We start from the raw sequence: 15359 nt of genomic DNA, 5'->3' as shown, positions 1-15359 counted from the left end.
TTTTACTTGTAAGTAGGCGTGTGCGAACACCTGCCAACGCATTTTATTTTTAACCGAAGAGCTAAACACTATACTAAGCAATCATCAGGAAACTGGGGAGCAAAGCGTGCGCGCCAGGCCTGCCAAGAGTAAAAAATTTTTAATTAAACCTTCAGGGGAACTGGGCGGTGAGTCCCAGAGCTTAATTTGTCACTTAGCGGCGGCTCTCCTCAGGACCCAGGCGAAGAGAGCCCTGGGCGGAACCAATGCCACCATCCCGTGATTGTGACCAGCGCGCGGATGCTGCGGGCAGGGGGCTGAAGGGAGCGGGTCGTCAGACGCCGGCCAGCCGCCCGAGGAGTGAAAACTAACAAAGGGCTAATCGCGCACCAGAGCCCCCCGGAGCGGAAGCAACGCCTCCCCGCCGCCCCCGCCCCGCGACCCTCCCCAAGTTCGGGCCGGCAGAGGACTCGCTGCGGGGCCTGCGGCCAGGCCGGGACCGGATCCGCGGTCGGGTTGCTGGAAACAGGTAGGGCGAAGAATAAAAGCCCCAAAGAGAAGAGCCAGCGCTTCCCGACCCGATCAGCGCAGCGAAAAGGGAAAACGAGGAGGGCGGGAGGCCCCGAGGCCGAGTCCCTGCCGCTGGGCCCTGCTTCCCGGGGAGCCGCCAGGCACGGCGGTCGGGGCGCCGCGCTTTGTTACCGGCTGTGAGAAGCTCCGGCCGCCGCTATCGCCCCCGCCCCGGGGCGTCGCTTCCCGGCGGTTCTCGCCTTCCTCGGCCGAGTAGTCGATCTCCCCCTCCTCAGTCTTGAGGCGCTTGGCCTGGCTCTCGTACTCCCGATCCTCCTCGTACGTCTCCCTGGGGGAGGATGAAGAAGAGGACATGGCGGCGGCCGGAGGGACCGGCCGGCTAACGGGTGGGGGTGGCGGCGGGGCGCGGGCCTCGGACGCCGCCGGCCAGTCCCCGTCGCGGGCAGCGCCTCGTCAGCGAAGGTCTGCGCGGCCCGGCTGTGCGCGTGGGCCGCGCGCCCAGAAGCCGGGTGGGTGCGGAGAGTGCGCGGGATGAGGAGGGCGCCCCGGGAGGAGGCTCCGGAGCGGCCGCTCCCCTTTATCACGGAGCCAACATTCAGCCTCTCCCTCCTCCTCCGTCTCCGCTCCCAGTCCCGGGGAGCAAATCTAAGGATGGGGACGCGACCGTGGCTTCCGGTCTTCCCTCCTCCCCTAATCCACTCCTCGCCGCCCAGGCCGAGCCTCCACCCCCACCTTCGCGGCCGCCTTGCAGGATCGAATCCAGCCTCAGCCCGCGGGAAGCGCCCCCCCCCAAGCCCGGGCCTCGCTCCCTATTGGCAGAGAGAAAAGTCGACCAGGCTTCCAATTGGCTGCAAGGGCTGTTCGTCAAAAGCCGCCCACGGCCCGGCCTCGCCCCTCTCCCTGCACCTTCCGAACTCTCAGCTGGTTTGCTAGTCCTGACCGCTCAATGCCCGCAGCGTCCGGATCTGGAGCCGTGGCTAGCCGACGGCCATTAGCACTGTTGGGCCAACTGGAGGTGAGGCGCGGAGTGAACCCCGGCGGACTAGGAGGCGTGCGGTGGGTCCAGGACTGCGGTGTTAACCGCCCTCCCGTTAATTTAAATGCTTTTATTACTTCTCTTCAAAAGAGAAAATCCCTGCAGAGACATCTCGCAGCCCTGAAACTACAGGCTGTGAGGGGAGAAAAGGGATTAGAATCGTGAAAGTAGCCTTCTCCCTATGTTGTGTGAAAAATCTGATACAAGTGGATGGACTCTCTCCCCGCCCCTAAGTAGATATTACAGAACACTCAACATTTACTGAGGTGCAAGTGTGAAGAAAGCCGCTCGTTTGATCGGTTAGCACTCGGGTCTTCTGGACCCTTCTTTCCTGACAATTACGGGAGACTTGTATCAAGTCCCAGCTCCCATTAAATGTGTTTTAAACCTTCCACATAAAGTTTCTTCCTGCATGCCAACCCCTCCTTTCTAGGCGATTTATTTCACACCATTTATTTTTGAAAGATATGAAAGCCTATCAAAAGTGTTTGTCCTTTGGACCACACACAGCTCATTTCCTCTGTGGAGCCCTGAGGCCTCCGCGAGCTTCTAGTTACTGCCCTCTCTTTTTGCAACAGGGCCCTTTATACCCACCTACTAGGATGTTCTTTTTTTCAAGACTAGAAGCGTTTGGAGACAGGAACTGTGTGTGCTCTTTTCATCTTTGCAAACACAGTTCCTGTACAGTCCCGGGCGCAAGTTCCCTGCTCAACAAGGCTGAACGAGTGGGCCTTGGGAAATAAAGGTCCAGTGTCAGAAGAGGAACTGGCAGATCTCATGCAACCTAGCTGCCCTCTGTGACTCTAACCCTTGGAGGATTGCCGAGGATCAAGAGTCACTTAAGTGTTTCTAATGTCCTTGTCCCTCAGATGCGTCCCTAAGTGTGGCTCTTCCTTTCCTAATGGGGTGGATTTTTCCCTCCCCCAGCCTATTGTCGCTTCTTTCCAAAGCTATTTCCTCCCCCCCCAAAAAGCCATTTGTATTTATTGCTGACAGTGCTTTAACCTACGTTTGTTTTGTTACTTTTATAATTTACACTGCCTGTCGTTTCGGAATCCATTTGCAAGCTTCTTTACAACACCGTACAGCTATAATCAAATTCGTGTGCGCCTGCAGGTGTACACTGACAAAATAGAACTAAAAAACAACTCGAATTTTATTTTTCTAAATTATGATAAAATGGAAGTAGAAGTATCAAAGAGGGAGCTGCAGAGCTGGGTGCAGATGAGGAAATGTTGCCAGAGCACTGGGAGCAGTGAGCAGAGCTGAACGGCCTTGTACAAACTTCCCAAATATTTTGTGTGATAGTGAAAATATTTAAAATTCTCAAAGCCTGCATCCAACCTATGGATTATACCAGGTTAAAATGCAGCTCTCACACCAATCAATTGGTAAGGAAGCCCAGCCTTGCTGAACCTTGCTACTATACTCAGCGTTTACTTCACTAAAAGTAGGTTAGAGTCAATACGTACTAGTATTAAACTTAATTCTTTTTTCGGACAGCTCAAATCAAATTGTTAATTTAAAAGACTAAGAAGTAAAACTCAGGAAGCTTGTTTAAAACTCATCCGTTAGTACAGTGACCTTTGAGCTTATTGCAGATGAATTGTTCAGTGACAGTAATTTCTTAGATATGGAAAAGGCTAACTAGCTCATCACTAAAACATGAGAAGAGCTAAATAAGGAGGGCATAAATTATATTCTGCACGATTTAACTTAGATGAGATCAAGAAATTACACACTTCCCAGTTAGCCAGAAATGCCTTTAAAACTCAGAAACAGCTCCTAAATGCGTGCAAATAATCAGTTACTTAGCTCAACCTGGAATCTCTTTTTTGCACTACTGTACATACAGCCTCAGGCCTTTGGTAAATTGTCTGAATGCTTGATTGGATTGGCTGCTGTTGATTGGGGTAGGCAATCAGCCATGAATTCCCATTGACGCAGCAGCTCGAAGGGGACTTAGGGGTTATACTAGAGTGAGAGAGAGCTCCAGCGAAGGTCTAGGGAAACTGATAGTCAAGGTCCTTTATAATCTAGCCCCAAATTGCCCTTCAGTTTTAAACCTCATTGCTGACCTATGTAAAGTAATTTATAAGACATTGTGCTGGGCGATGAAGAGACTAGAAAAATATATGAGCTGGCTTCTGTCTTCTTTTTTTAAATTAATTAATTTATTTTTATTCTTGGCTGCGTTGGGTCTTGGTTGCTGCGCGCGGGCTTGCGCGCGGGCTTTCTCTAGTTTCAGCAAGCGGGGCTACTTCTTAGTTGCTCCGCGGCATGTGGGATCTTCCCCGACCACGGCTCGAACCCGTGTCCCCTGCATTGACACGCGGATTCTTAACCACTGCACCACCAGGGAAGTCCCTGGTATCTGTCTTCTCAAAGCTTGCCATCAGGTTGAGGAAACAGGGCACATACCCAAGAGAGGCTACAAGGCACATCTAACATACATGTAATAACAGCAGCCACTTACAATGTGCCAGGCACTGTGCTAACCACTGCAAGTGTCATGTCAATAAATTCTGACAAAAGCCAGAGGCATTATTATTTCTATGGCCGTTGTACAATTATAGAAAGTCTAGGAGAAGTTAAGAGACCTGCCCTAGAGCCACAGTTAGTAAACTAGAGAGCCAGGACTGGAACCCAAGCATCCGATTCCAGAGCCAGTACTCTTCGTAGAGAAGAATGATGATTTAAGTATTGCATTGTTTACTGCCACGGACATACAGATCAAATTTAGAATCATTTATCATGATACTTATTCATTCATTAATTTCTACTAGAGCTTATACAGCTATAACTCTGGGAAGGCATAAATAGGTTATAATTATCAGTTTTTTCGTTGGTATAATGAAATTCAATTAGCTTCCATAGGAAATTTTAAATATAATACACTGTTTTAGTGTTCATTTTAAAATGTAATTTCTATAGACAAGGCGCAGAAATAAAAAGGAAATTCTCACCATTTTCTGATGGATGCATCGTTTGAACAACTAGAGATGCAAATTATAAGATATTCATACCCAAACTCAATTTCCAATATTGCTATTTCACTTAATATACAAAACTTTTGTTTCCTGCCTCACCTTCTGCAAAAATCAAATAAAACCTTCAGCTTACTTGTGAGCAATATTTCCAAAGGATTGGAACCCTAGAGATGTATTTTAATTAAGACATGTTTAACATGAAAGAACAAAGTCCATTCAGAGACAAATCAATTAGTTCCTATGAAAGTTTGTCAAATCCAGAATATACTATTTGTGATGATACCACTTTCCTTGTTAGAGATCACCAAGAACAAGCACTATGGTGCTTTTACCCAAACTAGCCCCTTTAATTCAGTCCACATTTGATTAGTTATGGTGATAAGACACCAGCGTTCCAGGAGGATGCACCCTGCAGGAAGTGCCTCAAGCACTATTAGCTCACTGTGTAGTCAAGTGTAACCACAATGGTATTCTCTTTCAGATGCTGTTATCAGGCACATCTGCTTTGGGTCTGGAGCTGCCACTGTGTTTGGCCTCTTCAAAAAAATAATAATTTGTGACAGATCTGCAAAAATAAATATATTGACCCTAGAAGGATATCTGGTATATGACCAGACAATGACAGGTAAAATTCATATTCTTGTTATCAGTTATAACCACTTACCTTTAGTCTTAGAAATAATATTTATTTTCACCTTTTTCTTTGACTCATATAAATTGATAGTGTTTAGACATCTTTAAAAATAATTGTAATAAATAAAAAGAGTCAAATCATAGCATCCACTGTTTAGAGTAAATAGAATTTATCAAAGTAAATTCATCTTGCATATGAAAATATAGGTAAAATTAACCGGTAGCTGCTCAAACGTTTAACAAAAACGTATTAAGTGCTACAGACCACTCCCAATTATAAGTGATCAGTAGCATGTAATAACTTTTTGTTATATGAGCTCTCAGTTCTCCTTTTCTTTTTAAATTTGAGTAAAAAAATATCTTGGGTATGGCCCACCCCCCCCCATCAAGGAAGTTTTCATGGTAAGCAAGTCACTAATAACCTCATCCTTGCCTGATTGTCGATGTTGAGACCAGTATAAAAATGACAAGGAATGCTAACGATAACACATAAACTAGGGTTTTATTTTTTATTTTTAAAATTAAAAAAATATTTTTGGCCATGCCATGTGGCATGTGGGACCTTATTTCTTGGACTAGGGATCAAACCCTTGCCCCCTGCAGTGGAACCTCAGAGTCTTAACCACTGGACCGCCAGGGAACTCCCTAAACTAGGTTGTTTAGACCTCAGTTGTTTTTTTTTTTCCACAATTATTATTATTATTTTTAACATCTTTATTGGAGTATAATTGCTTTACATTGTTGTATTAGTTTCTGCTGTATAACAAAGTGAATCAGCTGTACATATACATATATCCCCATATCCCCTCCCTCTTGCGTCTCCCTCCCACCCTCCCTATTCCACACCTCTAAAAGTACAAAGTGGTCACAAAGTACAAAGCTGATCTCCCTGTGCCATGCGGCTGCTTCCCACTAGCTATTTTACATTTGGTAGTGTATATATATCAATGCCACTCTCTCACTTCTTCCCAGCTTACCCTGCCCCCTTCCCATGTCCTCAGGTCCATTCTCTATGTTTGTGTCTTTATTCCTGTCCTGCCCCTAGGTTCTACAGAACTATTTTTTTTTTAGATTTTTTTTTTAGATTATTTTTTAGTTAGCATACGATATATGTTTTCCTCTTTCTGACTTACTTCACTCTGTATGTCAGACTCTAGGTCCATCCGCCTCACTACAAATAACTCAATTTCATTTCTTTTTATGACTGAGTAATATCCCATTGTATATATGTACCACATCTTCTTTATCCATTCATCTGTCGATGGACACTTAGGTTGCTTCCATGTCCTGGCTACAGTAAATAGTGCTACAGTGAACACTGTGGTACATGACTCTTTTTGAATTATGGTTTTGTCAGGGGATATGCCCAGTAGTGGGATTACTGGGTCGTATGGTAGTTCTCTTTTTGGTTTTTTAAGGAACCTCCATACTGTTCTCCATAGTGGCTGTACCAATTCACATTCCCACCAACAGTGCAAGAGGGTTCCCTTTTCTGCACACCCTCTCCAGCATTTAATGTCTGTAGATTTTTTGATGATGGCCATTCTGACTGGTGTGAGATGATACCTCATTGTAGTTTTGATTTGCATTTCTCTAATGATTAGTGATGTTGAGCATCCTTTCATGTGTTTGTTGACTATCTGTATATCTTCTTTGGAGAAATGTCTGTTTAGGTCTTCTGCCCGTTTTTGGATTGGGTTGTTTGTTTTTTTTGATATTGAACTGCATGAGCTGCTTGTATATTTGGGAGATTAATCCTTTGTCAGTTGCTTCGTTTGCGAATATTTTCTCCCATTCTGCAGGTTGTCTTTTTGTCTTGTTTATGGTTTCCTTTGCTGTGCAAAAGCTTTGAAGTTTCATTAAGTCCCATTTGTTTATTTTTGTTTTTATTTCCATTACTCTAGGAGGTGGGTCAAAAAGGATCTTGCTTGATTTATGTCATAGAGTGTTCTGCGTATGTTTTCCTCTAAGAATTTGATAGTGTCTGGCCTTACATTTTGGTCTTTAATCCATTTTGAGTTTATTTTTGTGTACGGTGTTAGGGAGTGTTCTAATTTCATTCTTTTACATGTAGCTGTTCACCACTTATTGAAGAGGTCGTCTTTTCTCCATTGTATACTCTTGCTTCCTTTATCAAATATAAGGTGACCATATGTGCATGGGTTTATCTCTGGGCTTTCTATCCTGTTCCATTGATCTGTATTTCTGTTTTTGTTCCAGTACCATACTGTCTTGATTACTGTAGCTTTGTAGTGTAGTCTGAAGTCCAGGAGCTTGATTCCTCCAGCTCTGTTTTTCTTTGTCAAGATTGCTTTGGCTATTTGGGATCTTTTTTGTTTCCATACACATTGCAAAATATTTTGTTCTAGTTCTAGGAAAAATGCCATTGGTAGTTTGATAGGGATTGCATGGAATCTGTAGATTGCTTTGGGTAGTATAGTCATTTTCACAATATTGATTCTTCCAATCCAAGAACATGGTATATCTCTCCATCTGTTTGTTTCATCTTTAATTTCTTTCATCAGTGTCTTATAGTTTTTTGCATACAGGTCTTTTGTCTCCTTAGGTAGGTTTATTCCTAGGTATTTTATTCTTTTTGTTGCAATGGTAAATGGGAGTGTTTCCTTAATTTCTCTTTCAGATGATTCATCATTAATGTATAGGAATGCAAGAGATTTCTGTGCATTTATTTTGTATTCTGCTACTTTACCAAATTCATTGATTAGCTCTAACAGTTTTCTGGTAGCATCTGTAGGATTCTCTATGTATAGTATCATGTCATCTGCAAACAGTGACAGTTTTACTTCTACTTTTCTGCTTTGGATTCCTTTTATTTCTTTTTCTTCTCTGGTTGCTGTGGCTAAAACTTCCAAAACTGTGTTGAATAATAGTGGTGAGAGTGGACATCCTTATCTTGGTCCTGATCTTAGTGGAAATGGTTTCAGTTTTTCACCATTAAGAACAATGTTGGCTATGGGTTTGTCATATATGGCCTTTATTATGTTGAGGAAAGTTCCCTCTGCCTACTTTCTGGAGAGTTTTTGTCATAAATGGGTGTTGAATTTTGTCAAAAGCTTTTTCTGCACCTATTGAGATGATATATGGTTTTTATCCTTCAATTTATTAATATGGTTATCACATTGATTGATATGCATATATTGGAGAATCCTTGCATTCCTGGGATAAACTCCACTTGATCATAGTGTATGATCCTTTTAATGTGCTGGTGGATTCTGTTTGCTAGTATTTTGTTGAGGATTTTCACATCTGTGTTCATCAGTGATATTGGCCTGTAGTTTTCTTTTTTTGTGACATCTTTGTCTGGTTTTGGTATCAGGGTGATGGTGGCATCATAGAATGAGTTTGGAAGTGTTCCTCCCTCTGCTGTATTTTGGAAGAGTTTGAGAAGGATAGGCGTTAGCTCTTCTCTAAATGTTTGATAGAATTTGCCTGTGAATCCATCTGGTCCTGAGCTTTTGTTTGTTGGAAGATTTTTAATCACAGTTTCAATTTCAGTGCTTGTGATTGGTCTGTTTATATTTTCTATTTCTTCCTGGTTCAGTCTCGGAAGGTTGTGCTTTTCTAAGAAATTGTCCATATCTTCCAGGTTGTCCATTTTATTGGCATATAATTGCTTGTAGTAATCTCTCACGATCCTTTGTATTTCTGCAGTGTCATTTGTTGCTTCTCCTTTTTCATTTCTAATTCTGTTGATTTGAGTCTTCTCCCTTTTTTTCTTGATGAGTCTGGCTAATGGTTTATCAATTTTGTTTATCTTCTCAAAGAACCAGCTTTTAGTTTTGTTGATCTTTACTATTGTTTTCATTGTTCCTATTTCATTTATTTCTGCTCTAATCTTTATGATTTCTTTTCTTCTACTAAGTTTGGGTTTTGTTTGTTCTTCTTTCTCTAGTTCCTTTAGGTGTTAATGTTAGATTTTTTTATTTGAGATTTTTCTTGTTTCTTGAGGTAGGATTGTATTGCTATAAACTTCCCTCTTAAAACTGCCTTTGCTGCATCCCATATGTTTTGGGCCATTGTGTTTTCATTGTCATTTGTTTATAGGTATTTTTTGATTTCCTCTTTGATTTCTTCAGTGATCTCTTGGTTATTTGGTAGCGTATTGTTTAGCCTCCATGTGTTTGTATTTTTTACAGTTTGTTTCCTGTAACTGATATCTAGTCTCATAGCGTTGTGGTCAGAAAAGATACTTGATACAATTTCAATTTTCTTAAATTTACCAAGGCTTGATTTGTGACCCTAGATATGATTTATCCTGGAGAATGTTCCATGAGCACTTGAGAAGGAAGTATATTCTGTTGTTTTTGGATGGAATTAGACCTCAGTTTTTTGACCTTTGTTGTCTTTAGCTTTCTTGGCCTGGCAATGTCTTTCATTCTAGACATGTTAGGGGATATTTTAATCAAAGAGAACAGATTTTAAACAGAATTGTATAACTTTCTCTTGTTGCTATATACTTTTCCAAACCATTGCAGCACTTTCTCCACCCCCACCCCTAAGACCAGAAAATTAATAGGCCACCTTTATTTTAAGACAGAAGAAAAGGGTCTTGCCCATGCATCTTATATTTATTTATTTTTTTGGTAACCACAAGTTAGCTGTTGGGTTTGGCCTAGACCTGTGCTCTCCAACATGGTGACCACTAGTCACACATGGCTATTTAAATTAAATAAAATGTAAAATTTAGTTTCTGAGTCACACTAGCCACACTTGTGATCTATGGCTACATATACAATTGGCTGCTGCTTTGGACAGTGCTGGACTGAACTGTAACATAGGGGATGACTGTATCTCATTCATCTTGGTGTCTTCAAAACCTAAAACACTGCCTGGTACATAGGAGGCCCTAACTAGACACTTCTTGATCTAGATCAAGCTTCTCTTTCGCATAGCTCAAGAAAAAGAAGCGCATAAAATAAAGCATGTGAACATGGCAAATTATGACTATGTAGGTGTCTCAGAGACTGATCTGTAATTTGATTTGCTCCTTACCCATATTTGAAATGAGATCATTTGTAAGATATAATTCTGTTTTTCACACAACTAAACAAATATAGCTCATTTTGTACACTGAATGTACCAAAATGTGTATTATTTAAATTTGTAAATCAACAATTGTATTAAATGTGAGACAGAGGCACATTTAATGAAAGATTTCCTACTGTGAATATTTTTCAAAAGTGAAAATTCCTTTCCCAAAGTGAGTAATCACTCTCTGATTTATCTTTAAGAACACCTTTATATGAAAATCAGAATTTGCACTGAATTGAGAATTAGGCAAACAAAAATAGTTGTCTTTAAAGGTGCTATCATAAGCATCCAATGTTGAAAACTTTGTAGGATAAAGTTACTATTATTACTAATTATAAATAACCAGCACTGTGTAGCCCTTTACAATGTATAAAGCAGTTTCACATACTTTGCCTCATTTGATTCTCACAGAAACCTTATGAGGTAGGGTAGGTCCTTTCTGCCTCCATTTGTTAGATGAAGTTTGGAAAGACTAATCTTTTGTCTCTAAATTCTCATCATCTTTTCTTTCTTTTTTTTTTTTAATATTTATTTATTTATTTGGTTGCGTGGGGTCTTAGTTGCGGCAGGCGGGCTCCTTAGTTGTGGCTTCTGGGCTCCTTAGCTGTGGCATGCGAACTCTTAGTTGCAGCATGCATGCGGGATCTCTAGTTCCCTGACCGGGGATCGAACCTGGGCCCCTGCATTGGGAGCGCATAGTCTTATTCACTGTGCCACCAGGGAAGTCCCCCCATCATCTTTTCATTATACCAATGAGGACATATGAACTATCCATGGTGATTAGATTGGAAATGGAACTTTTAATTTTTTTGCTCTATTTGGATGGAACTACTTTGCTGGAAATATAATTTTTAAAGCAACATGTAATTTGTGTGAACTAAAACTATTGTTTTACACATCTGAAAATATATATATATTTAATATATATCTCAACACTTGTTCAGAGAAGGCCTTCAATAAATATTTGCTAAACAAATCAATGAAAAATGAGTGGTCTTGAAAACATATTGAGCAGATTATATCAGTCAAAGTTTGGTTGCAGAGAACAGAATATACTCCAGTTAGTTTTAGCAGGAAGTATTAATACACTTGAAGAGAATAATTGAGAATATTAATGGAACAATTCTCAAAACCACACCTCAGAACTAAGATACCAAAAGAGCTGTGCTCTTCCTCATTGAGAACCTGACATCTTCAGAACTACGACACCACAGCCACTGTCTGGAAGCTACCAGAATCAAGAAGCTGCCACTTCCACAGCCAGCTCCAGAGTCACACCTTACCAACTGTAATCTGAACCAGCAAAATGGATGCACCACCCACGCTTCTTGATGTTCACAAAGCTAATGACTGAACCATGAGAACTCTGTTATCTCTGATACAGAAGAAAAAATTTTCTCCACAGCTATGCCTATCAGAGAAACAGACTTCCAGATCTTACACGAAAGTGTTTGTTTGTTGAAACCTACATACTTCCATAAAACTAGCTGCAACAGAGTCTGGAGAATGTGATTTTTGGCTTACCAGTCCTCTGCCCTACAGGAAGCATACTTGAAGCTTGAAGGAGGATGAAATGGCTGTTAGGTGCAAGCCTGTTTATGTTCCATACTCACCTAAAAAAAACGAATGTTTGGTTTAAGTAGACCACGCACTTTGTGCTGCACATTTATAGAACACTGAAATTATACATATATGTAATGTATGTATATATAATTTATATATATATAAAGCTCCATGATGACAGAAAAATTGTATGATCAAATCTCAGATCCCAGGCAGGCCATTTTAGCACAACTTCTTGCAAGGGAAAAAACATTTTAATGATTGGCTATTTTGCCTCCCATCTATCTAGTATTATTACCCACTATTTTCTAGATCGGTACTCTCAAACTTTAATGTGCACACAAATCACCTGGGAATCTTATGATAATGCAGATTCTGATTCAGTAAATTGGAATAGAGCCTGTGATTCTGCATTTCTAACAAGCTCCCAGGTGATGCTGATGCTGCTGATGTGAAGACCACATTTTGAATAGCATTTTATAAGCCCTCGCCAACCAGGTTGCCCAATGAATGGAGTATGCTGAGATAATGATTCCCTTCAACACTAGGGGCAGTTAGGTTAGGCCAGGTGCAGGCAGAGCCTCCAGACCAGATGGCTCCAGCTTACATCAGTGTGCAATATTAATATTTTCTACCTGTGCTGTGATGTGGGAAGCATTTGTATAAATGTTTGAATAAATATGTCCATTATTGAGTCTTGGTCAAGTATTGGCCAGTATATATGCTCTTTGTGGAATCTTTTATTAGTCACAGATTTTTTTTTTAATATTAAGTATTCTTTCAACAAATTAAGAGAACTAAAAATAGAAATAATCAACTTACATATCACCAAATTAACTGTTGTAATAATTTTTTTTTATTGAAGTATAGTTGATTTACATCTTGTAATAAAGATGTACAGTGAGAAAAGAAAGTACTAATACAGTATGTTATCTCATTCTGAAAGCAAATCTTAAGATGGCTTCAGCTGTTCTGCCAATGACACCAGAATGACCATAGGAAGGGAGAAGAAAGTCAATCTGCTTGATTGTTTCCATAGTGCAATGCTTTTGAAAAGCAAAGTGAAAAGAAGTGAAAATTTACAAAAATGGTATTTAGAAATGTTTCTGCATAAATACCAATGTGTACCTGTACAATTCAGACATCTTAATAGACAGATAGATAGATACATGTGTGTTTGTGTATAAATATATGTTTGGGAGGGTTGTGGGGTTTTTTTGGTTTTGGTTTGGTTTTTTTTTTTTTTTTGGTTTTGTCCTGGAAACAGTAAGACAAACTCAAGTCATTTTAAACTAGGTAAGGCAACAGTTCTACCTAATCCAATTGAGTTCTTTTCACAAGTGGTAACATTTCGACCACTCCTTAAACCCCTTTTATACCCCCCATTTCTCAATACTATCAACCAGCTGGAGGTGGAATACTAAGGGGGTAATTGTCAGGTGAGCAAAGAAGAGAATTTTGTAACCACAGCCTTACATGGAGAGCAGTCTTGTATGTACTATGGTGTGGGGTTCTGAATGGTCATGGCACCTTGGGTATTGTATGTCAAGGGAAGGAGGGCAAGGAAAGCTAAGATCACCAGAGATAAATTTCACCTACTTCACAACTTTAAAAGATTAACTCTGCCAGGTGTTGTAGTGGAGAAGGAAGATTGGATTGCCAGTGACCTCTAGACTATCATGCCCCAGTCTTAGAGGTTCAAATATAAGAAAGAGAAGAATGGGTTAAAGAAGACAATCTAGAAATGAACTGTATTGAATCATCAAGTCTCTGTTGATTGCTGTTTACTTTATCTCCCGGTATTTTTGAGAGATATAGTTGTGACATGCCAGACTTCACAGTTCACTACTGGGACAGATTCAATGATTCATAATCCAGTTGACACCATTGCCACATTATGAAAGGATTCTTATTTATAGACCCCCATAGCTACAAATTAAGCTCTCTTCTGCATTTTCAGCTAGGCATACAGCCACCCAGCTAAAAACTTCATTCCCCAGCCTCCCTTGCAGTTGGCATGGCCATATAAAAAAGTTCTTGCCAATGGAATATCAGTAGAAATGACGGTGCAACTTCTGCACCATTTGCTTAAAAAGAAATTGTTTGATTTCCATGACCTTTCTTTCCCTTCCTGATCCTGGAGTACAGATGTGGCGCTGAGTTAGCTTCCACCATGTGCAACACTAAAAGGGAGAGCAGAATAGCAAGATTGAAGGCACCAGATCCTGGGATGATGTTTATGGAGCAGCGCCATCCCCATGTACTTCCAGACTGTTACATGAGAGAGATGAACTTCTATTTTGCCTGTGTGCCTTATTTGGGGACCTGTTGTTTATGGCAGTTTCTAGCCTATACCTAGCATATCCGTGTTAGTCCCTCCAGAGAGGGAAACTAGATTGCTGGAAATCCCAGTTTGAAAAAAATTGATACATTCTTTTATACTTTTCAGCTTTTGTGCCATGTATATGTATTCCCTAGTTATTAAAAATTCATCAGTCGGGCTTCCCTGGTGGCGCAGTGGTTGAGAGTCCGCCTGCCGATGCAGGGGACACGGGTTCGTGCCCCGGTAAGGGAGGATCCCATATACCGCGGAGTGGCTAGGCCCGTGAGCCATGGCCGCTGAGCCTGCGCGTCTGGAGCCTGTTCTCCGCAACGGGAGAGGCCACAACAGAGAGAGGCCCGCGTACCGAAAAAAAAAAAAAAATTTTCAATCAGTTCATTAATTTTTAATGCCTTGTGTCCCTGTTAAATTAAACAAAAACCAATATTATCTTGCTAGAGAGTGCTTTTTCATGCTGGCTGAGAGAAAGAGCCATGTGTTTGTTCCCAGACCTTTAATATCTTGGCTTCTACCACCACCCTTAGGAGATATTTCTAGCAGAGTATGATAACAAGAGCAACAATTCTTAAATCATTAAGTATAATGATAACTATAAGAACCAATCACAACATGAATGCTAATGGTTTTATGGGAACACAAAGCACGAGGATCTTAGTTCCCCAACCAGGGATCGAACCCACGGCCCCTGCAGTGGAAGCACGGAGTCTTAACCACTTGACCGCCAGGGAATTCCCTGTATTTATGTTTTAAAGGAGGCTAAGGCACATGGTTACCTTCCCCCCCACACACACACAGACTTAAGTGAGATTTCAAAAAATAGTGGGGAACATAAAAATGGATAAAGAGATATCCTCTGCTCCTGAAATCACATTGCCTATTCAAAAAGCTAAAACTGTCAGACATAATCCTCCCCCAGCACCATTACTTCCCACTTACAAACATTACAAACTTACAAACATGTTTCAAAAAATTAGAAACAGTAATTAAAGGCAAACTTTATTTCTCTTTAATAAGCAATTAATAATGAATGTGTTTTGCCCAAGTTAATGTTTATAAGGTCCCTATACCAAGTTTGAGCAATAAAATGATAATACCATTTATCAAAGTAATTTTACTCATGAGAATTTAAGTTTAATCCAAACTAATTTAGAAGCTGTATGTATGAAGGTGTTCATAACATTATTTACATCTGAGAGAGGGGAAATTATTAGATAAACTATGATTGTCAAATAGA

At 40.9% G+C, this 15359-nt stretch overlaps 2 protein-coding genes across 2 annotated transcripts in view; one reads left to right on the top strand and one right to left on the bottom strand.

Annotated features, from left to right (window-relative positions):
• HNRNPLL (heterogeneous nuclear ribonucleoprotein L like) overlaps nt 1–1129 on the bottom strand; it is a 37327-nt gene extending 36198 nt beyond the window's left edge. The window contains exon 1 of the mRNA XM_060026784.1: nt 682–1129. Coding sequence (XP_059882767.1) covers nt 682–864 — 183 coding nt within the window. The 5' untranslated portion in view covers nt 865–1129. The remainder of the gene's footprint in view (nt 1–681) is intronic.
• Nucleotides 1130–1401: 272 nt separating this feature from the next.
• Nucleotides 1402–15359, top strand: part of GALM (galactose mutarotase) — a 96074-nt gene continuing 82116 nt past the window's right edge. Inside the window, exons 1-2 of the mRNA XM_060026785.1 lie at nt 1402–1525; nt 5018–5161. Coding sequence (XP_059882768.1) covers nt 5155–5161 — 7 coding nt within the window. The 5' untranslated portion in view covers nt 1402–1525; nt 5018–5154. The remainder of the gene's footprint in view (nt 1526–5017; nt 5162–15359) is intronic.

The sequence above is a fragment of the Delphinus delphis genome, chromosome 12 (genome assembly GCF_949987515.2).
Source record: "Delphinus delphis chromosome 12, mDelDel1.2, whole genome shotgun sequence".
Lineage (NCBI taxonomy): Eukaryota > Metazoa > Chordata > Mammalia > Artiodactyla > Delphinidae > Delphinus > Delphinus delphis.
Note: the sequence above shows the minus strand (reverse complement) of the source record. Positions and strands in the feature narration are given on the sequence as shown.